Genomic DNA, 21,948 nt, shown 5'->3' with positions numbered 1-21,948 from the left:
ATACAGACTCTTTCTTATTCTCTTGACCAGTGGTGCAGTGGTGAATTCTGCAGTTCAGGGGTTCATTGTGGCAGCCCCCAAAGACACACCCCAAAGGGGCAAAACCCAGCACACCACCTGCCTTTTTACCAATAGCCTTATGCTCCATCCATTTGCCCAGCCCTCTTATAAATCCAGTGGGAGCAAGTTCCATAGTTAAACTCTGCACTGCAGTACTTTCTCTTAGTAACCCCTGGCTGCCTAAAATCTGCAGCCCTTATCTCAGCCCAGCCTCAGCAGTCCAGTTATGGCTATCCCCCACTAAAGCAAATGCCCTAAAGAAAATTAATATGGAAAGGAAATGGGGCACTTATAGAGATATATTGACTTTTGCTGATGCTGGCTTTAAACTTAAAAAATTAGAAGACATCAAGGACCGAGTACAAGACTGCGAGTAGGCCCAGTGAGACCCAACAGGACCTGCTGCTGCTGCCACAGAAAAATCCAGTGGGGCCTGCCGCTGGTAGTCCTGCCAAGGCTCGGCCCCTCAAGATGGTGGGGGGCTCAGCCCCATCCCAGTATATTTGGGGTAGGGGCTGAGGTGTCCTCAGACTTGTAGAGTTGGTCCCTATGCTTCTGTGATATTAAGGGTTGTGTGTGCCAAATATAAATCAGCAGGTGAAATTTTTCATGAAGATTGTCACCTGCAATACTTGAAGGTCAAGATACAGCTAAAAGAAGAGAACATGGGGCACAGAAGAAGAAAAAGATGGTAATCCTACTAGGTGATGGTGTGTAAATCTGCGCCTTACCCCAAAGAGTATGTTCACATCACATATGTTCAGTGATGATGACCTAGATAAAGGCATGGGATAATATTGCAGTTGTGTACTCAAGATCACATAGCACAGAGTGTTAACTTCTTAAAACAACCTTGCAATTATGGTGTCAAAAGGGTGTGATTGTGCAACTACGTTGATCTAGGAGGAGGTGGTCCTTCGAAAATCCCTGTCCTATACTGCTTAGAACATTAAATATCATTGCCCAGGCAGGCACATTATGTGGCCCGTGAAAGCAGCAAAATAACCAGACTGTACAATGGTGATGGGATAAAATCAGGACAAATCTTTGTTGGCAGCAGCAGGCAGGGCAAGGGTTGGCATGGCATTGGGTCCCAGGATCAGTTCATCATTCCACAAGCCCCATGTTGATGGAATGGATCCGCTGGGTTTGGATCACTCCAAACGAGAGTCGGCCAGTGTTGAACCTTGCCGTGGTGCAGGCCAAGCAAGCAAGGTCTCCCTTGAGGACCAGGGTGCAGGTTCCAACCAGGCAGATACCAAAACCACGCTTGGGTTTGCCGTGGTCAATCCTCTCCTCAGGCCCCTTAGGGGGGACCCTCTATACTACGCTGATGCTGACCAATGCCATTTCCAACCTCATGCAAACAATGTTCTTCCACCTATCAGCGGAAAGGCATAATTTCACTGAGGGAAAGCAAAAAAAAAAAGCCAATCACCTTTGAAGAAAAGAAAATCCCCAGTACATTTCCGAGCACAATTCAAAGTGTTGGTGCTGACCTTGAAAGTCCTAAATGGCCTCGGTCCAGTAGACCTGAAGGAGCATCTCCAGCCCCATCGTTCTGCCTGGACACTGAGGTCCAGCACCAAGGGCCTTCTGGCAGTTCCCTGCTGCGAGAAGCCAAGTTACAGGGAAGCAGGCAGAGGGCCTTCTCGGTAGTGGCACCCGCCCTGTGGAACACCTTCCCACCAGATGTCAAAGAGAAAAATAACTACCAAACTTTTAGAAGAGATCTGAGGGCAGCCCTGTTTAGGGAAGCTTTTAATGTTTTATATCTTATTGTATTTTAGTATTTTGTTGGAAGCCGCCCAAAGTGCCTGGGGAAACCCAGCCAGATGGGCGGGGTATAAATAATAATAATAATAATAATAATAATAATAATAATAATAATAATAATTATTATTATTATTATTATTATTATTATTATTATTATCTTTCTGGCCCTGTCAACCAATGACTCAAAATTGCCCAGTGAAGGCTCTAACCTGAGGGTGGGCAAGCGGGAAGCTCTGAAAGCTCCAGGGGGAAAAGCCTTATATAGGCCTGCCCTCCCCTCTGCAGCAAGGGCTTATGGGACAGCTTTTTCCCCATTATCCCATCACACAGAGATGATACTGAGGAAAACCTTGCCCAGTACCGTATTTTTCGTTCTATAGGACGCACATTTTCCCCTCCAAAAATTAAGGGGAAATGTGTGTGCGTCCTATAGAGCGAATGCAGGCTGCGCCCCTAAGCCCAAAGCCAGAACATGAAGACGGAGCACTGCGGAGCACTCCGTCTCGCTGTTCTAGCTTGGGGATGGCTGCGTGCACAGCCTCCCCAGGGCAGCGGGGTCTCTTCACCCCGCTGTCCTGCAGAAGCTAGCACGGCTGTTCCCAAGCCAGAACAGCGAGACGGAGGGCTCCGTCTCGCTGCTCTAGCTTGGGGATGGCTGCGCGCACAGCCTCTCCAGGGCAGCGGGGTGCCTTCACCCTGCTGTCCTGCAGAGGCTGGCAAGGCTGTTCCCAAGCCAGAACAGCGAGATGGAGGGCTCCGTCTCGCTGCTCTAGCTTGGGGATGGTTGCGCGCACAGCCTCTCCAGGGCAGCGGGGTGTCTTCACCCCGCTGTCCTACAGAGGCTAGCAAGGCTGTTCCCAAGCCAGAACAGCGAGGCGGAGGGCTCCGTCTTGCTGCTCTAGCTTGGGGACGGCTGCACGCACAGCCTTTCCAGGGCAGCGGGGTGCCTTCACCCCGCTGTCCTGCAGAGGCTAGCAAGGCCTCTCTTTCTTCCTGACTGTCAGCTGCTTGCCGAAGTTTGCTTCATAATTAGAATCCTGGCTGACAAGTTTAATTGGGCTTTCTGCTGTGAAAATTACAGCTAATTGCAGAGCCTTGTCTTGGTTTGCTGCCTATTTGGGACTTGGCACAAGGTGGGAAGCACAGCGTCCAGGTAAACACAAGTCACAGTTAATACCACGTAAAAGTCAAAGTGTTGTTTACAATGCAGGACTGAAAACTGTATAGCAAATGCTATTTTAAGGTTAGTTGTAATACTGAATAATCAGGAATAATGATGGTCTGTGAAAATTGCACCTGTATGTAGCATATGCGATGGCTGTAAGGGCTCTCCATCAATTATCTCTAATTGCAGGGTCTTGACACAGTGTTTGCCATTGAGAGAAGCCCCTGGAGAGTTCGCTCCAAATGACAAGAACAGCATTCAGTTATACAGGTTTACACTGGTGCACATACCAGGCAGAACTGAACTTTAGAGGGCTGATTTAACGCAGATCAGAAAGTTTTATGAAACGCTGCCCAAGCAGTTCACTCTTTCTTGCAATCCAGCTAGGCCACTCCTATTTATGTGCCCAAGTCCAAAGTCATGCGCCATGAAATGTTTAATTCTGTCCCTTTAATGCGTCAGGTCAAGAGTGAGGAAAACACAGCCCCAGGGTCTGAACAGGACTGTCTCTGGTCTCAGGCCACAGACCCCATGGGCCCTGATTCACAGGCTGTATCCGTTGCTAGTTGAACTCAGAGTAAACCCAGTCAAATAAATGAGCATGATTATGTTGAGTGCACTAATATCAGTGGGGCTAAGCAGACCTACTAGCATTAAATACCTGGCTAAAATATATACTTGAGTTCTGATCATGCCTCTTCCTTGTCTGAATGGACAATAGAGAGGGGTGCTTGTAGGAACTGGCCTACTTTACAAAGGTAGAAGTCACACCCATGGTTCCACTCACTTATCCCTCTGGCTTGTCTGCCATTGGAGGGTTGTGTGATGAGCCCTGCAGAACGGACCCTCTGGGACACTCCAAACCACCACCATGCCACTGACCCCCACTCAGGCCCACCATCACCCCTCCTCTGCCTTTACTTTTGCCCATGGCATGACAATTTTCCACCTTCCCATTTCGACTCTCTGGCATAATCTAGCAATTCTAAAATATAGATGCGCTTTTACTCTCGCAAGATTGAATGTCATGCTTTTGGCTGGACTTGAGGGACGATTCCAACAGATTCCACATGAAAAATGCTTATGTCCCTGTGGAGATGGCAGTACTGAATCGGTGGCTTGCACTCTGTATAAAGACTTGAGGAATGAGGTTATCACTCCTCTTTTATTTTCCATTCTGGGTCGCCTAACCACTGCCACTGTATCCTATCTCTTGGCAGATCAAGATGAGCAGGTGACAGCAAAGGCTGCAAGGTTTTTAGCTGGGGCAATTAGAATAAGATCCACTATTTGACTATTGATTCAAAACCCTAAAATGTATTTTATATAATTGACTTTTTATTTCTATTCTTTGCATATTGTATTGTTGTTTTATTGCTATGGCCGATGGCTGACGCAAATAAAGATTCATTCATTCATTCATTCATTCATTCATTCAACTTTGCTGGCTGGGCTTTCTCCCCACCTCCTCCTGGAATAAGAAGCCAGGGCAGCTTCTGTCAATCAGTGATGTCTTGTTCAAATCAGGACAATTGGTGTGTGTGACAGGATTCAGCTTGGATGGGCAGGCTTAGTTGGAGCAGGAGAAGCGCATTGTAGGAAGATAGTTTGGAGGTGATGAGGGAGCTCTCCTTCCCACCCCAACATCAGCTGACTTGCAGGGAGTTTCATTGTACTTGGTCACGTCTTGCCTCCCTCTTCCTACTGAGAACTGGCTGGCGTTGCCAAACGCTGCAGAAAGTAAGATTAAACTCTGCCTGCATTAGCTGATGGGGGAGGTTGCAATCCTGCTTGGTTTTGGGGTGCCAGTGAGTCCCACCTGGGAACTGGCTGGCTCCTCCAAATACTGCAGGAAGCATCACACACACACACACTGCACCAGCTGATGTGCAAGGCATTCAATCTGCTTGGTTCAGATGTGCCAGTGAGTTCCCAGGGAGAACGAGATGATGCACCCGAACCCTACAGAAAGGAAGAATGAAGTGCACACCAGCGGATGGTGGGGGAGTGTTTGTTTGTTTGTTTGCTTGTTTGCTTGTTTGCTTGTTTGTTATTTGATTTACATACTGACTTTTATCCAAATATCCCATGGCAGTGTACAACATTAAGAACACATTTTATGGAGCATCAGTAATAAAAACATAATAAAAAGAGTAACAACAGTATAATAATACAATAATAACAGCCCCCCTCTGCACAGCTTTAACAAGAAAGAGATTATTTAATGGGCAGAGGCCTAGTAAAGAGGAATATTTTTGCCTGGTGTCTAAAGACATGTACTGATGGTGCCAAATTCAGTTGACTACATCTCACGTTGGCCTTGTACTCACATAAAGAATGAGGCATGACTTTGATTTTGAGGATTTATTTCAACAACCAATTTTATTCTATAAAATTAAAACTTCTGTTATGTGAACTAATTCCCAACAGCGCCTGATCCTATAGGAGCATCATACCTATGCCTCAGATTTTGGGCAAGTTGAGGGGCAAAAACAAAATTAGCTAGATTGACTTTGCCAAGAGAATTATGATCATCTCTTCCCAGCACAGAGGTTTTGAGACACTGAGTGGATGAACGGGTCAGATTATGGGAAATATTCAGAGGTGCTTTTTGGGGTTGTTGTTGTTGTTTTTTAATGAGGGAATGTATTCTGTCCATCTTAAATGCCTTCCCCCCATCTTGAGTTACTGTAGATAAATGTATCTTCTCATACTGGGAAATAAGGCCCTCTTCTTATTCACTAAGCTGAATGCATGTTTACAGAGATGTAAGAAGATCCAGATTATTATCAACTGAATGAACCAACCTCTTTCCAAGGGTTTGTTTTTGACTGACAAAGCTGAGCAGACATGTCTGCCCACTAAAATGAAATATCACTCAACTCCAGAGCTCGATCATGCTTAGAGGCTGAATTTGTCTCTCCAACTCTTACATCACAGAATGCAGGCCAAATTTCTGCCTTCAGTAAACAGATGTCAAACGAAATAAAGACATGTAATGATGGTGCCAGACGAGCCTCTCTGTGAAGAGTATTCCACAGTAGGGGAGCCACTGCAGCTCAGGCCCATACTTGAAAAGCTAAGAGAGCCATTGGCAACTGGACTGAATTACCGAAGGCCCAAATACGTATTTTCGGTGACCTCAGAAAATCAGCCTGTTCCTTGTTCCCAGACATGTACACAGAAGTCCAATTCTGACTGTAAGCTGCTTGGGCTGGGCTCTGTTCCTAATTGCTAGGTTTGCACGCTGCAGAATGATAGTACAGTGGTACTTTGGTTTAAGAACAGCTTAGTTTATGAACAACTTGGATTAAGAACGCTGCAAACCCAGAAGTAGGTGTTTTGGTTTGTTCACTTTGCCTTGGAAGCAGAACATGTTCCGCTTCCTGTTGAGCCTGTTCCATTTGTAAATTGAGTTTCTCCCGCTGTATGGGAAAGCAAGCCTTGGTTTAAGAACGCTTTGGTTTAAGAACGGACTTCCAGAATGGATTAAGTTTGTAAACCAAGGTACCACTGTATTGCATAAGTAAAAAAAAAGCTCAACAACTTTCTGGGTGTCCTGGTTTTACTTTGAGAAATATGGCACCCCTAATATCAATTTGTTATTGATAGCAATATGGGGGGAAACAATACTGGAAAGTCAAGTGATGAAGGAGATGAACCCATCTTCAGGGTGGGGGACAGGATGGGACGGGACTGAATCTCACGTACTCTCGGACTTGACTCTACGTTTAAACCCAGACCTTCATTTTCTGCCAACCAAGAATGATCTCTGGGAAAACTTAACTCTTGCTCAGGACTAAGCAATGCTGCCTACTTATTATCTCTCAAGGAAGACAACAATAGTTGTACAATTCAGGGGGGAGAGGCTTTAGCAATTTGGTCAGGCATGTTGCAACTGCAAATACGAAGAACACACTGAGGAATTATTTCCATCAGTGTCAAAATTGCTGGCTTCCATCCTCTTACATAGTAGATATACACATTCTGTTTGGATTAAAAAACAATAGCATCTTTAAAAAGGCATAACAACTTGCTAATGTTCAGAGCGATGTCTAGGCACAGCCAGGGTTCTGCCAGTCTTTCGTATCATCATTCTTCTTTTACATGTTTGGATATGCTTCCGTGCAGTCATCAATTTCAAGGAACATTATTTTTGTGAAATGTGAACTTCCTTGACTAGGCATGGTTTAGCACATGTTTAGCACATAGTTTAGCATATTGTTTAACTGAAACGCTGCCTCACCACAATGTACCTTATGTTCTCTTGGGTAACAGTCATGGGTATAGTTATTTTCTTTGTAAACCAAGGAAAAGTGAAATTTATAAATAAACAGCTGCATTTGGTTGTTTTAAAAAGAAGTAATAATAGCTAAAATGTTATTATTTGTATCCCAGCAACCTCCAGCCATCCCTCGGAATAATGTGTCAAGAAAAAGAAAATTTACTGGCTAACTAAAAAGACCAAAGCGCTGGTTCATAGATTACCTAACAGCCCCCTATTCAAAGGACACTTTAGCCCCAAACTGATAACATCTGCATATAAGGCTGTAGTGGAAACATGGGAATCTACATTGGGAGGGGAAGATTTCTGAGCAGGATCCTGCTGGTGCTGTTTCTGCTGTTACTTCTGCTCCACACTATATGCAAGGCACATTCTATTAACTGCAGCATTTATGATGATCCTCTTCCTATTGCTCACGAATTTTACCAGCCAGGAGACCTAGTAATTGGTGAGATGGTTTCACAAGTCATATACCTCTCTAATATCCAGTCTTTCAGGGAACAGCCTTCACAGATACTGATTGATGAACCTATGTAAGGCATTATTTATTCCCCTTCTATCCGTGTATAATATAATCAGACTGAAATGATTGAAAACGCATCATTACGCATTACTGTGATTCATATTTTGATGTTCTTCTTCATGGAAACCCAATAAAATTTTAAGGGTGGGGTTAAGCATTCTTTAGTATTATGGAAGAGGTATGAGGTACTCAACCTCAGCATGACAAGATGAGGGGCAAGGGTAGATATGTGCAGACAGAGAGACAGAGACAGGAAGCCCCCAATTTACACGAGGGTCACGTTCCGGAAATCACGCCAAAAGCCAGCTTTGTATATAGTCAATATAAATCGGGTTCAATGGCAGATGGGATTTCCATAGTCTTTTTCCCCAGACATGCACCCCCTTTGGATTAATTTTTTATTGTTTTGCCAGGCATGTAAAGCTGAATACAGATTGTGGGTTTATTGTATTCATTTCTCTTATTAACTGTTTCTACTGCTAAGTTTTCCCTTGCAAGCCCCACTAAAATAGACTGTTCTGTGCTGCTTTTCATGATATAGTAAACCTTCTACAGCATTTTCACATGGTGGATCATGCCTTGTCACTGCCCCACTATTTCTGTTCTGTCCACACTTTGTTCCTTCTCAGCCTTGAGGGATGTGAGTTTATGTCCATGTGCACCTTCTGATTCCTCTCTATGGAACACAATTCCTACTATTTTCTGTCTCTCCTCACTTTTGCAGTGCATCACTTTCTCCCCTTGCTTTTGCCTCAGATTGCTCCAATTCTGCCCTCTGAGTGCTCCATTTTCTGCTCCACTGCTCAGGTGAAGTTCAGAGCCTAGAAAAGTATTCAGAGATGAAATTTCATTATTCAGTTATATGTACTTCTGGCAGGCATACATCTCACAACATCTCATGGTGAAGTAAGCAGTCAGCAAGGGAAGGGATCGGAGGCTCTGTGGCCTCAGGTGATGTTCTCTATGGCTTTCTTGCGCCTATGGGCACTGTGTTGGGAAGGCCACACCTATTGACTTTCAATTACTTGTTTTTATTGGTACAAAGAGTAACTCCCTTAAATGCAGGGAGCATTTCTTCCTCTTCTTCCTCTTCTTCTTCATTTCAGTCCATTGTGTTGTAATTTTATTACAGCTCCGTGCCAAAGAACTACCAGCACATCCTGGCCTTAGCATTTGCTGTCAAAGAAATCAATGAGAATCCCAAAGTCTTATCCAACATCTCTCTAGGGTTCCGCGTCCTCAATAGCTACTACACTGCAAGGATGACCTACAAGGCCACGCTCAACCTGCTTTCCACACAGCATAGATTTGTCCCCAACTTCAAATGTCACAAGTGGAACAACCTGATAGCTCTCATTGGAGGATGCATCTCTGAAATCTCTGCCAATATGGCCACCATTTCAGCAACCCACAAGATTCCACAGGTAAATCGGGAGCATGGCTGTATGGGTCATACTATCTTGATTTGATAAACTTGTGACAAGGTTCCTGCAAAGTTTTGTTGAAGAGGGCAGTTTGGATAGGAATTAACCAAGCAGTGCTGAGAGCCATTGTACAGAAAACTCAAGTATCTGTAAATTGAAGTGGAATGGAATGATTGTGCCTAGGACATAAAGGATTTGAGTTTTTATGGTTTCTTTTTCCCCATTTTTTACTAGACCTAATACACAACTGAAAACACATAATGTAAGGAATGGCTGGCAGAACGGTGTAACTTTAGTCCAGAGAGGAAGGGACTAAGGAGATTAATGTAGTACTTTAAAATACCTTAATGGCTGTTACATAGAAGAAGGGAAATACTTGTTCTCTGCTGCTCTATAAGGCTGGATTACATATTTTAAAAACATTAGGAGAAACATTAAGAAATTATCAGTAATGAAGCAGATTACTGGGTATTCCACAAGTTTTCTTCTTTAAAACCTATGCAGACATTTATTGGGAAAGCTATGCCTCTGAAGTACCTGTGATACCTGTAGTTTTACGTTCTCTCATAATCCTTCAGAAACAAAAGAAAACATCTCATGCATTCTATTTTAGCTCACATATGGATCCTTTTTGGCGATACAGGATGCAAACATGCTATTCCCATTTTTATACCAGATGGTCCCAAATGAAGCCAAACAGCACATAGGAATAGTACGATTACTTCAACATTTCAAATGGACATGGATTGTACTTGGTGCTGTGGATGATGACAAAGGGGACCAATTTCTACAGACAATTTTACCACTACTCTTTGAGCATGGCATCTGCTATGATTTCATAGTAAGATTAGAAAAATGGAATTATCTGGATGAGATGATACGCTTGGCTTTACAGCACTGGGAAAGTTATGCAATTGTGTTTGAGACAAAAGCTAATGTATTTGTGGTTTATGGGGAACCTCCATCCTTCCAGGTTTTGAGAGTATTATCCTTTATAGTACCTGTAATGGGATGGCCACCTCTGGGTAAAGTGTGGGTTGCTACATCTCACTGGGATTTTGCATCAGTGTCTATTCAGAAAGACTGGGAAATACAGATGTTCCATGGTACTCTCTCCTTCACAGTCCACTCAAGTCAGCCATTAGGGTTCCAGAAGTTCATTCAGATGATAAGACCCTTCTGGCACAAAGAGGATGTATTCATCCAGGATGTCTGGGAACAGGCTTTCACCTGCTCCCTGAAAGCATCTAATGGACAGGAGGTGGAGGCTGAGCAGAAAGACCCCTGCACTTTGGAGGAGAAACTGGAGAACCTTCCTGGGGTTTTGTATGAAAAACAGATGACTGGTCACAGCTACAATGTCTACAAAGCTGTCTATGCTGTGGCACATGCTTTGAACTCCATAAACAAATCCAGCTCCAAACATAACAGATTGGCAAGAGGAGAGAGATTTGCCTTTCTGAATGTGCAACCATGGCAGGTAAAGACAACTCTGAACTTCTTTGCTTTGCCTTCAGCTGCCACTGATCTCCTGGCTTTTCACCTCACCAGTCCCAATGAGCTCCAGCTGTGTCTGGTGGCAAGAGCCACAGATATTAGCCTGCCTGACCTGGTGCACATTTACTCAGAGTCAACATCATTGTCATGCTAGCTTGCCAAATACCCACAATAGGAACCCAACTACCGATCTGGTTTGCTAGACATTTTCAATCAATGTATCCCCTCTATAGACTGTTCTTTATGTAATTAATTTCATGTTGTTGATAATAATAATAATAATAATAGACAAGTAGAAATACTCCATCACCATATATACTGCTTTAAGAACAGTTATTCATGTCATTAATTCCATGTAAATATTTCAATATTCCAGGTCCATCCCTTTCTGAAGAGCCTTGTATTCAACATCAGCGCTGGAGATATGGTGCACTTTGATGAACATGGAGAACTGGTTGCAGGTTTTGATGTTACCAGTTGGATCACTTTCCCCAATGGCTCACTGACTAGATTGAAAGTTGGACGACTGGAGCCTCATGTTCCAGCAGGCAAAGAGTTAACCATCAATGATGAGCAAATTGTGTGGCATCCAAGTTTTAATCAGGTGAATTATAACTGCAAACTCTTGACTATATGAAAGGGGAATGTTCCCTTCTGGGTAGCTCACTATTCCATAAGTTCTTGAGGTGCCTTATTGTAAATTTAATGCTTTATGATCCTTGACCTCATAAATTGATCTCAAACCTTAAATTAAAGCAAGGAATCCTTTTTGCCATCTCTGCCATTTAATTTCTTTGTGGAAAAATGATGTCACATAAGCCTGTTAACAAAGCATTGGAAAGTAAAATATTTTATTTTGCTAAAATGTCACAGAATATCACGTAGTGATTTCTGGAAGGAAAAAAGATGGACCTTGCTCTTATCTTCAAGATATCTTTATCTTATTTCTACAACTTCATATTTTGGGGGGCTAGGAAATCGCATTGTCTTTCCTATGATCTGCTTTCAGGCTGAGTCTTAGACTGATCAAACCAGGAGATGAAGTTGGGAATTGGTAACAAATGGGCGACAGAGGAGCTGAGCCAACTGGTTCATCCTCAGTCTCTCTGCCCCTCACATGAGTCTAATCACATGGAGGTGAAGGACTGAAAAGGGCTAATCTGTTGTTGCTCATCTGTATGATTTTGCACAGGCGCTGCCCCTTTCTGTGTGCAATGACAACTGCAACCCTGGCTTCAGTAGGAAAAAGAAGGAAGGAGAGAAGTTTTGCTGCTATGATTGTGCTCCGTGTCCAGAAGGAATGATCTCTAGTCAGAAAGGTGGGAGGCAGGAATTCCCATGACCTAATTTATGGGATTTAATATATATATATAAATAGGCTATTTATTACCTTTGTTTGGAGAATGCTGATGAATGCAGAGCAGTCTAATACTAAAGGGATTTTCAGGAACAATTACCTTGTTGTTGAGTTGTTGTCATTTTTAAAAAAAAAATGGTCAAAGTTATTGGGCTTTTATAGGATTTTTAAAGGATCTTAAAACAACAACAACCCCCTACTTGCCATACGTTCAGGTTTCTCCAGGCATTTTGCCTATTCAGCAACAATCTGCCTGGACGCCATTTGGCAGCCCAATTCCCAGATGTGTCAGGGAAAACCTGGACGTATGGCAGCCCTACATTAGACCGATCACAATTTTGCCGCCTACACAACTCATGGGACATTGTGAGGATAAAGTGGAGGGAACCAAATGTGCCACTAGCAGTTCCTTGGATATAAATGTAATAAATGTAATAACTAAATGTAGATGGATGGATGGATGGATGATTAGACGCCTATCTGAGATGGAAAAATGAGCAAAGTGCCCCTCGGTTGCCAGCAATTTCCCAAGCAATGAGAAGGTCCTCTCTTGGTTCCAGCTAACTCTAAAGCCAGGGTGAGAAACCTTTTGCATCCTCAGGGCCTCATCATGTTCTGTGTAACCTTCTAGGAGTAGTTGGTGGGTCCTGAGGCAGAAGTGGAGGGAGCAACTAAGGTGAGTTTGAACTTGTACCGTGGGCTACTTTCTATACACCCGTCTCTCAATCCTTCAACTAGACACCAAGAGGTCTAATTGTTTTCTGCTGCTCCAGAGAAGCGGACACGGAGCAATGGTTCCAAACTACAAGAAGGAAGATTCCACCTAAACATTAGGAAGAACTTCCTGACAGTAAGAGCTGTTCGACAGTGGAATTTGCTGCCAAGGAGTGTGGTGGAGTCTCCTTCTTTGGAGGCCTTTAAGCAGAGGCTTGACAACCATATGTCAGGAGTGCTCTGATGGTGTTTCCTGCTTGGCAGGGAGTTGGACTCGATGGCCCTTGTGGTCTCTTCCAACTCTATGATTCTATGATTCTATAATCAGCTAGGCAAATACCCTCTTGAAGGCTGTAAAGCCCATGTGGTTAGAATTGTGACCTGGTAGGGCTTGTGGCCTCAGGACTCTCCTGAAGGTCAGATAGGGAGGCCTGGACAGTCACTTTCAACCCACAGGACAGAGGTCCCCATCCCTGTTATGCAAGCAGAACACTAATTGGACCCTTTCACCAGACTTACAGATTCATGCAAACATTAGGGCTAGGTTTTTGCTCAACCCACCTGACATATAATTCATTCTTATCTATCCACTTTCTGAATCAGGGAAGCATTCAGTTACTATGTCCATGAGTTCAACACATGCCACCAGTTCTCACAGACCATAGAAACCCATCCAAAATCAATCTCACTTTCTTTCAAAATATAAGATTCATTTCTCCTGGATTTTGTGAAAGAACACAAAAATAGACATCCTCGAATCTTCTTGTGGCTGATTGCTTTTGACTGGCATTACCCAGTGTAAAGGCGTGCTTAAATAGCTGTTTGTGTTTAGATAGATGCTGTTCAACATTCTGAAATACTTAAGCACCTCTTCCCTTTTTCAGACATAGACGCTTGCGTCAGTTGTCCAGAGGACCAATATCCCAACAAGGACCAAACTCAGTGTGTTCCCAGGATTGTGAGCTTCCTCTCTTACAAAGAAAATCTGGGGATCATCTTAGTGGTGTTGGCTATTTCTCTCTCTCTCATCACAACTTTAGTACTTGGCATTTTCCTGAAGCACAAGGATACTCCCATAGTCAAAGCCAACAACCGGACCCTCACCTACATCCTTCTCATCTCCCTCCTCCTTTGCTTCCTGTGCTCCTTTCTTTTCATTGGACGGCCTGGAAGGGTGATCTGTCTTCTCCGACAAATGGCTTTTGGTCTTGTTTTCTCTTTGGCCATTTCCACTGTATTGGCAAAGACGGTCACTGTGGTTGTGGCATTTATGGCCACCAAACCAGGATCCAGCATAAGGAAATGGGTGGGGAAAGGCCTGACCAATTCTATTGTCCTCTTCTGCTGCTTCATCCAAGCTGCCATTTGTGCTCTTTGGTTAAGTACTTCTCCACCATTTCCAGATAAGGACACATATTCAGTGATTGGGGAAATTATACTTGAATGTAATGAGGGTTCAGCGACCATGTTTTACTCTGTCTTAGGCTACATGGGCTCCCTGGCCACCGCCAGCTTCATAGTAGCTTTCTTTTCTAGGAAACTCCCTGACAGTTTCAATGAAGCCAAATTTATCACTTTCAGCATGTTGGTGTTTTGCAGTGTTTGGTTGTCCTTTGTGCCAACCTACTTGAGCACCAAAGGGAAATATATGGTGGCTGTGGAGATCTTCTCCATCTTGGCCTCCAGTGCTGGATTACTGGGTTGCATCTTTTCCCCCAAATGCTACATTATTGTGCTAAGGCCTGAGCTGAACAGCAGGGAGCAAATGATGAGGAAGAAAAAATAAATTAAAATACAGATTAATCTCTTTATTTGACTCTTACTCATATTTCATCAGATATGACAGTAATAGAAATGCCATTGGAATTGCGGTATGAGTGTTCGATGCATTCCCTCCCCAAATTAGCCGCCCTGAGCCCGGCCTTGGCTGGGGAGGGCGGGGTATAAATAAAAATTATTGTTATTATTATTATTTATTAAATTCAGTTGACCCCATCTCATGTTGGCCTTGTACTCACATAAAGAATGAGGCATGACTTTGTTTTTGAGGATTTATTTCAACAGCCAATTTTATTGTATAAAACTAAAACATCTTTTATGTGAACTAATTCCCAACCATTCCTGATCCTATATGAGCATAAAACCTATGCCTCAACTTTTGAACAAGCTGAGGGGCAAAAACAAAATTAACTAGATTGACTGTGCCACACAAATTATGATCATCTCTTCCCAGCACAGAGATTTTGAGACACTGAGTGGTTTAATGGGTCAGATTATGGGAAATATTCAAAGAGGTGCTTTTGGTTTGGGGGGTTTTATTTAAAATTAGGGTATGTATTCTGTCCATTTTAAATGCCCTCCCCCCATCTTGAGTTACTGTAGGTAAATGTATTTATGTTCTCATCCTGGAAAATCAGATCCTCTTCTTGTTCACTAAGCTGAATGCAAGTTGACGGAGATGTAAAACGATCCAGATTATCAGAAGGTTTCAACTGAATAAACCAACCTCTTTTCAGAGATTTGTTTTTGACTGAAAAAGCGAAGGAGACATGTCTGCCCACTAAAATAAAATATCATTCAACTCCAGAGCTCGATCACACTTAGAGGCTGATTTTGTCTCTCTAACTCTTGCATCATAGAAAGCATGCCAAATTTCTGCCTTCAGTAAATAGATCTTGAAATCAAAAGGGCATCAATTTCTCCACTGATTAATCCAATATATGTAAAGAAATGTTCCCTGTATCTTGCATTTTCCATTGATCTGGTTAGTGGGGAATGTATATGGGAGAAATTATAGGAAACAGGTGTAAAAGGTGGGTGGCTGTACTTAATTATAAAGATGCAACAAGACTTCAGTAAAAGTTCACGTAGCAAACTCTTTGGAATGGTCAAGTAGTACTCCAGCTTTGGGGTGTGGGTGACAAAAATGTTATCAGGCTCTATTGTTTAATGTGAATGTAAACAATATTAGTATCACCTCATACTGTACATTTGTAGACCAGTATATCTGAGGGATAGACCAGTTTCACTCTTGCTGTATGGTGAAGAAGTAGTTTTTGTGTCTTCCTCGCAAATGAGTTGAGTAGTATAAGAGGTTTTATATTCTGCCATTCATCCAAATGTTTAATGTTGGTAAGAAACAGAGTATGATTTCTAGAAAACATCAGTGACAACATATGAATGGAATCAAATTGCCCAAATAAAGTTTGTTAAGGGAAGCCCTGTTCAGGGGAAGTTTTTAAGGTCTGATGTCATATTGTGTTTTAATTTGTTGAAAGCTGCCCACTTTTGAAACTGTTTTCTCAGGTCTTTGGACCATAATAAAGCATGTATGCATGCACTAAGCTTCTTTGTTGGGAGTATCTAAGAAAGTGTTGTGTCTTGAAAAAGTAAACCAAAAATCCCCTTTGAATTAACTGGTCATTTATTTGACTCTTTCCTTTTGTTTAACATGGTTGTGGTAATTGTATCTGTTACTAATTGCATCTGTCTGCAATGTCCCCAAACACACAACTCAGATATTACTTCTACAGGTTCTGGAAACAGGGAGTGGAAGTGATTGATTAGTGTAGCTGGGGCTCTGATGGGACAGTGTAGGGAGCTCAGACAAACAGCCCAGTGGGGCATTTTTGTGACAGCAGCCTTCCTAAACTGCTGCCTGAGACAAGAGGCTCAATGTGGCTCCTGACCAAAGATAGTCAGGTTCTCATGCAGGATCCCCCCATCTGAATTTTCACAGGACATTGAATGAGATGGACTACAGGACTGTTTTCTAATAAGTAAATCTATGATGTAAATGCTTATAACCCATCTGAAAAATGATTATTTCCCCTAGTGGTATCTGTTATGCCTACATAGTAAGAATACCAAAATGGAATTATGTGGATGAGATGATAGACTTTGCTTTACAGCATTTAGGAACCTATGCAATGGTCTTTGAGGATAACCCAACTGTGTTCATTGTTTATGGAGGACCTCCATCCTTCCAGGTTCTAAGAATGTTGATATTTGTATCACCCTTATTCTCTTTTCCAACTTTGGGCAAAGTGTGGATTATTACATCCCACTGGGATTTTGCATCACACTCTGTGGAGAAGAATTGGGAGGTACAAGCATTTCACGGTTCCATATCCATCACAGTCCACTCAGATCAGCCATCAGGATTCCAAAGGTTCATTCAGAAGCTGAGCCCTTTCTGGGCAAAACGAGATGGCTTTATCCAGGAGTTCTGGAAACAGGCATTCGGCTGAATTGGTTGCAGGTTTTGATATTACAAACTGGGTGATGTTCCCCAATGGTTCAGTGGTTAGAGTAAAGATTGGAAGATTAGAACCTCGGGCTCTTCCAGGCAAAGAGTTTACCATTCATGATGACCAGATTGTGTGGCATCCACATTTTAATCAGGTGAGATGTGCCAGAAATAAAGGTTTTGGCCACTTTAACTTTCTGTTTGCTTTTTAGCTGCTAGATTATTCAGGATAGCAATATTTTTTATATTTATTATTAAGTATAATTGTTTACACTGAAATGGAGAATGCCTGTGTGTATTGCAGAAAGCGTTTAACTGGAAGATCGCACTGAAGCTAAAGAAAAGCAAGAAGAGCTCTCTGAGCTCCTCAATGGCTTGATAATTAAATGTGATTATTTTCTGGCAGCTCTGATGAGATATTTAACTTTAGATCACATGGGAGGCGATTGAATTGCAAATCTGCCATCTGGTAAGGGTGGTGGCTTGAGTCTTTGTTCCCAGGCTCTGTTTAAGTAAAGGTGCGTGAAACAGTCTCCTGGAAGGAGAGCAAACAGCTGCAGGCAAAATGGAGGCTGTAAGAAGAGAGAGATCTTTGCTTATACAGTGGTACCTCGTGTTATGGATGGGATCCGTTCCTGAGGCCCGTCCATAACGCAAAATGCCCACAACTCGAGGGGCTGCATCTGTGCAGGTGCATGACTTGATTTAGTGCTTCTGCGCATGTGCGAGTGGCGAAACCCAGAAGTAACCCATTCTGGTATTTCTGGGTTGCCGCGGGACACAATGTGAAAAGGCGCAACATGGAGCAGATGCAACACGAGGTATGAGTTTAGGTCTCTTTGGAATTATCTTTTATTTCTTATAAGATTCTGAGTCTGTGGGGATAGGCACCGGTTATGGAATTATTGGGATGTATATTTCCCGTCACTTCAAGGTGCACAATATAATATCTGCAATGCACCTTACACGGTTCTTTTAGGAATTGGGCCAAATGGTTTATTTTCCCAACATAATTCTCTTTGTAGAGCTGAATGAATGAAGAGCACTAATCCAAGTCCTTTTACATTATTCTGTGCAGGTGCTGCCCCTTTCTGTGTGCAATGAGAACTGCCATCCTGGCTACAGCAGGAAAAAGAAGGAAGGAGAGAAATTTTGCTGTTATGACTGTGCTCCATGTCCAGAAGGAATGATATCTGGCCGGAAGGGTGGGCAACAATTGTGTATTATGACATCATTCATCTTCTGTAACATATCGTATTTGCTTTGAGAATGCACATCCCTTGAACATACAACCCAAACACAAGAACACTCTTCCTTGTGTTATTTCCAGGAGCTGGTATTCAGATGCATACTGCCTCATTGATACCCCTATTCTGTATTCATTTGTCCAATCCTCTTTTAAAGCCATCCAAGTTGATGACCAGGTGCTCTTGGAGGAAACTGATTTGCTACATTGATTTCAATCAGGGTTTATATCAAAAATATCAAAAACCATCATCAACAGCAAACTCTTGCACTAAATTAGATTATTAGAATTATGCAGCTCAACCTATAGAAATATTTGAACAGCTCTTTGTTGTTTTCAGACATGGACGCCTGTGTCAAATGTCCAGAAGACCAATATCCAAACAAGGACGAAACTAGATGCATTGCTCAGGTTCTAAGTTACCTCTCTTACAAGGAAGATTTAGGGATCATCTTAGCTACCTTGACTATTGCTTTCTCATTGATCACAGTTTTAGTTCTTGGGATTTTTATCAAGCACAGGGAGACTCCAATCGTTAAAGCCAACAACCGGACACTCACCTACACCCTCCTCATCTCCCTCCTCCTTTCTTTCCTCAGCTCCTTACTCTTTATTGGAAAGCCTGGGAAAGCTTTGCTGTTCAAGGAATGGCATGCAGAGACAAAGTTAGCATCTCAGTAAAAAAGCACTTTTCCACAAATCAGTCAATCAATCAATCAATCAATCAATCATTTATTGTATTTGACTAAAAGCCATTACAGATTCAGTTACAAAAGCATCAAACCCAAAGACCCAAACTATAGCTCCCAGATTCATTTTATTAATAAAAAGTAATCTTTATTAAATAGTTTTCCAGATGAAATACATTGTTTCCGAGAGATTTGCATGGGGAAATCTCTTCGATTCCTCAATAATAAGGGGCAGTGGGATGGGGGAGGCCAGGGCCACATCCGCACCATTTCATGTGCTATGAAGCCACTTTAAACACTCATGGCTTCTTCCCCCAAAGAATCTGGGAGCTATAGTTTGAAAAGGGTGCAGAGAGTTGTTAGGAGACCCCCTGTTCCCCTCCAAGAGCTACAATTCCCAGAGTTCCCTGGCAAAAAGGGAACCCTACCCCTACCCCTGATGCTAACCCTTAACCTTTAACTAGAGCTACAATTCCCAGAGTTCCCTGGCAAGAAGGGAACCCCAACCCTACCCCTGACGCTAACTCTAACGCTAACGCTAACCCTTAACTAGAGCTACAATTCCCAAAGTTCCCTGACAAGAAAGGAACCCTACCCCTACCCCTACCCCTGACGCTAACCCTTAACCTTTAACTAGACCTACAATTCCCAGAGTTCCCTGGTAAGAAGGGAACCCCAACCCCACTCCCTAACCAGAGCTAAAATTCCCAGAGTTCCCTGACAAGAAGGGAACCCTAACCCTACACATTAACCCTTAACCCGAGCTACAATTCCCAGAGTTCCCTGACAAGAAGGGAACCCTAACCCTAACCCTACCCCAACTCAACCCTACCCCTACACTACTCCTATCCGTATCCCTATCCCTATCCCTACCCCTACCCTAAGCCTAATCCTAACCCTAAGCCTAAACCAAAGCCTAAACCAAAGCCACCTAACAACTCTCTGTCCCCTTAACCACCTACAGTTCCCAGAATCCCTGAGGGGAAGCCATTCCTGTTCAAAGCGTCTTCATAGCACTTCCAATGGACTAATGTGGCCTAATGTTTCCTCCCTCATTTTCTTCTCTCTCCCCACTGCCCCATCACTTGCAATGCAGCAGATGTCCGCCTGCAGTCTTCCTTCAAAGCTCCTTCTCTCAGGTACGGCCACGGCCTTGTCCATTGTTCGCTGCCAGTATTTCACGTTCATTTCTCCAATGTACCGTATTTTTCCCTCTATAACACGCAGATTTTTTCTCCTAAAAAGGAAGGGGAAATGTCTGTGCGTGTTATTGAGCGAATGTGTGGTCCCTGGAGCCGAAAAATCAGGCAAAAATCAAATCGCGCTTCACGGAGAAGGGAAATCTGACTGCTTTCCTGCATTCTGCCTCAGGGTCTTACTGCCCACCCTCCTCTGTTTCCTTGCTGTGTTTGCTGAAACGGAACAAAGAGCAGGGAAAGCCCCTCCCCTCCAGGCAAGCAGAGAGGAAAGCAGACTGTGTTCCTTCTATTTCCTCTCTGTGCTCCGGTGCTGCTGGGGGAGAGGGAGAGAGAGAGAGGGTGGGAGGGAGAGAGAGAGAGAGAGAGAGAGAGAGAGAGAGAGAGAGAGAGAAATGGCTGGGGTGGGGGGAAACGTTTGCCTTTCTTTTCTCCCTCCCGTTAAATCCCTCTCCTGCATTCTTAGCCAGCTGCTTCTCTGCACACCACCTCATGTCCCTTCTTTGTTTTTCCTTCGCTCCCCATTTAAAATGTGGTTACAAAGCATAGATCCACATGGATCCTCAGGATCTTTGCATTGGGTCACCCCAAATTCACCATCAGATCACATAGCATGTCCATGGCTACAGCCTGCACCAAAAAAATCACGCACCCACTGTTGCCTGGGGCTGCAATGGTGCAAAAATGTGGTTACAAAGCATGGATCCACAGGGATCCTCAGGATCTTTGCATTCGGTCACCCCAAATTCACCATCAGATCACATAGCATGTCCATGGCTACAGCCTGCACCAGAAAAATCACGCACCCACTGTTGCCTGGGGCTGCAATGGTGCAAAAACGTGGTTACAAAGCATGGATCCACATGGATCCTCAGGATCTTTGCATTGGGCTACCCCAAACTCACCGTCAAATCACATAGCATGTCCATGGTTACAGCCTGCACCAAAAAAATCACGCACCCACTGTTGCCTGGGGCTGCAATGGTGCAAAAACGTGGTTACAAAGCATGGATCCACAGGAATTCTCAGGATTTTTGCATTGGGTCACCCCAAATTCACCATCAGATCACATGTCTGTGGCCGCAGCATGAAGCACAAAAATGATACATCCACTGTTTCATTCAGAATGTTTTTTCCCTTGTTTTCCTCCTCTAAAAACGATGTGCGTGTTATGGTCAGGTGCGTGTTATAGAGCGAAAAATACGGTAAATAGGGACGTCCTGTGGTTCTCTTCATGACTTTGGACTTGGGGAAAACCTCACCGGCTCCGGACATCCCTGTAAGGCAAAGGCAAACAGGTGAGTGGGATGGCCCCCATCCAACAACGTCCCCCCAGACTCCTCCTCTGTTTGGCTGCCTGTTAACAAACAAGGCTTCTAAACCACTTTGCATTCATATCAGCCAGTGTGGCCTCACGGCATCCACTAGCCTGAATGCAAACTCTTCCGACAACCACCCACCAGCTGCAGCCTCACCAGGTCCATTGCCAGACATCAACCAGCTTCAGGGCTGAATATCCATCGCCTTCAGGTAGCGATCCCACCAGCAAGTAAACTTTGTACTTGCCTTCTCCTTCCTCCACAGCATCCCAGCACCGGGTGATTGCCTCCTTCCGCTTGTCAGCTTGCTGCCACGAGGCAGGAGACCACCAGGGCTGAGTGCCACCGAGCTGCCCATTTCTCTCTGGGGAGGGCAACTGCTGAGGCTTGCGCCTTGGCCCACATTTATACCCGCTCAGCTGCCAAATGTGTTTGTGGCATCACAGTC

The 21,948-nt window shown here is 43.7% G+C and overlaps 2 protein-coding genes and 1 long non-coding RNA gene across 5 annotated transcripts in view; 2 read left to right on the top strand and 1 right to left on the bottom strand.

The window, feature by feature from the left end:
- LOC310751424 overlaps positions 1-20,179 on the bottom strand; it is a 226,988-nt gene extending 206,809 nt beyond the window's left edge. Inside the window, exons 1-2 of one of the 3 annotated variants that reach the window (XR_014542480.1) lie at positions 19,908-20,179; positions 19,414-19,848 (exon numbers count right to left, since the gene is read on the bottom strand). This is a non-coding gene — a long non-coding RNA (uncharacterized lncRNA). Of the gene's footprint in view, positions 1-19,000; positions 19,849-19,907 lie in introns of those variants that run through there. The other 2 variants (XR_014542481.1, XR_014542482.1) reach the window with 2 other exon arrangements.
- The window catches only part of LOC310751270 (vomeronasal type-2 receptor 26-like), a 249,162-nt gene that overhangs the window by 97,588 nt on the left and 129,626 nt on the right, over positions 1-21,948 (top strand). The gene's annotated exons all lie outside the window — the stretch shown is intronic.
- LOC310750921 (vomeronasal type-2 receptor 26-like) lies at positions 7,563-14,587 on the top strand (the record flags this gene model as incomplete). Its single annotated transcript, XM_083589318.1, has 6 exons — positions 7,563-7,819; positions 8,942-9,233; positions 9,847-10,713; positions 11,107-11,334; positions 11,923-12,049; positions 13,686-14,587. The coding sequence occupies 6 exons, from the start codon at positions 7,563-7,565 to the stop codon at positions 14,585-14,587; spliced, it is 2,673 nt and encodes an 890-aa protein (XP_083445444.1).

This window comes from Podarcis filfolensis (genome assembly GCF_964270895.1).
Source record: "Podarcis filfolensis genome assembly, chromosome: 16".
Classification (NCBI taxonomy): domain Eukaryota; kingdom Metazoa; phylum Chordata; class Lepidosauria; order Squamata; family Lacertidae; genus Podarcis; species Podarcis filfolensis.
Note: the sequence above shows the minus strand (reverse complement) of the source record. Positions and strands in the feature narration are given on the sequence as shown.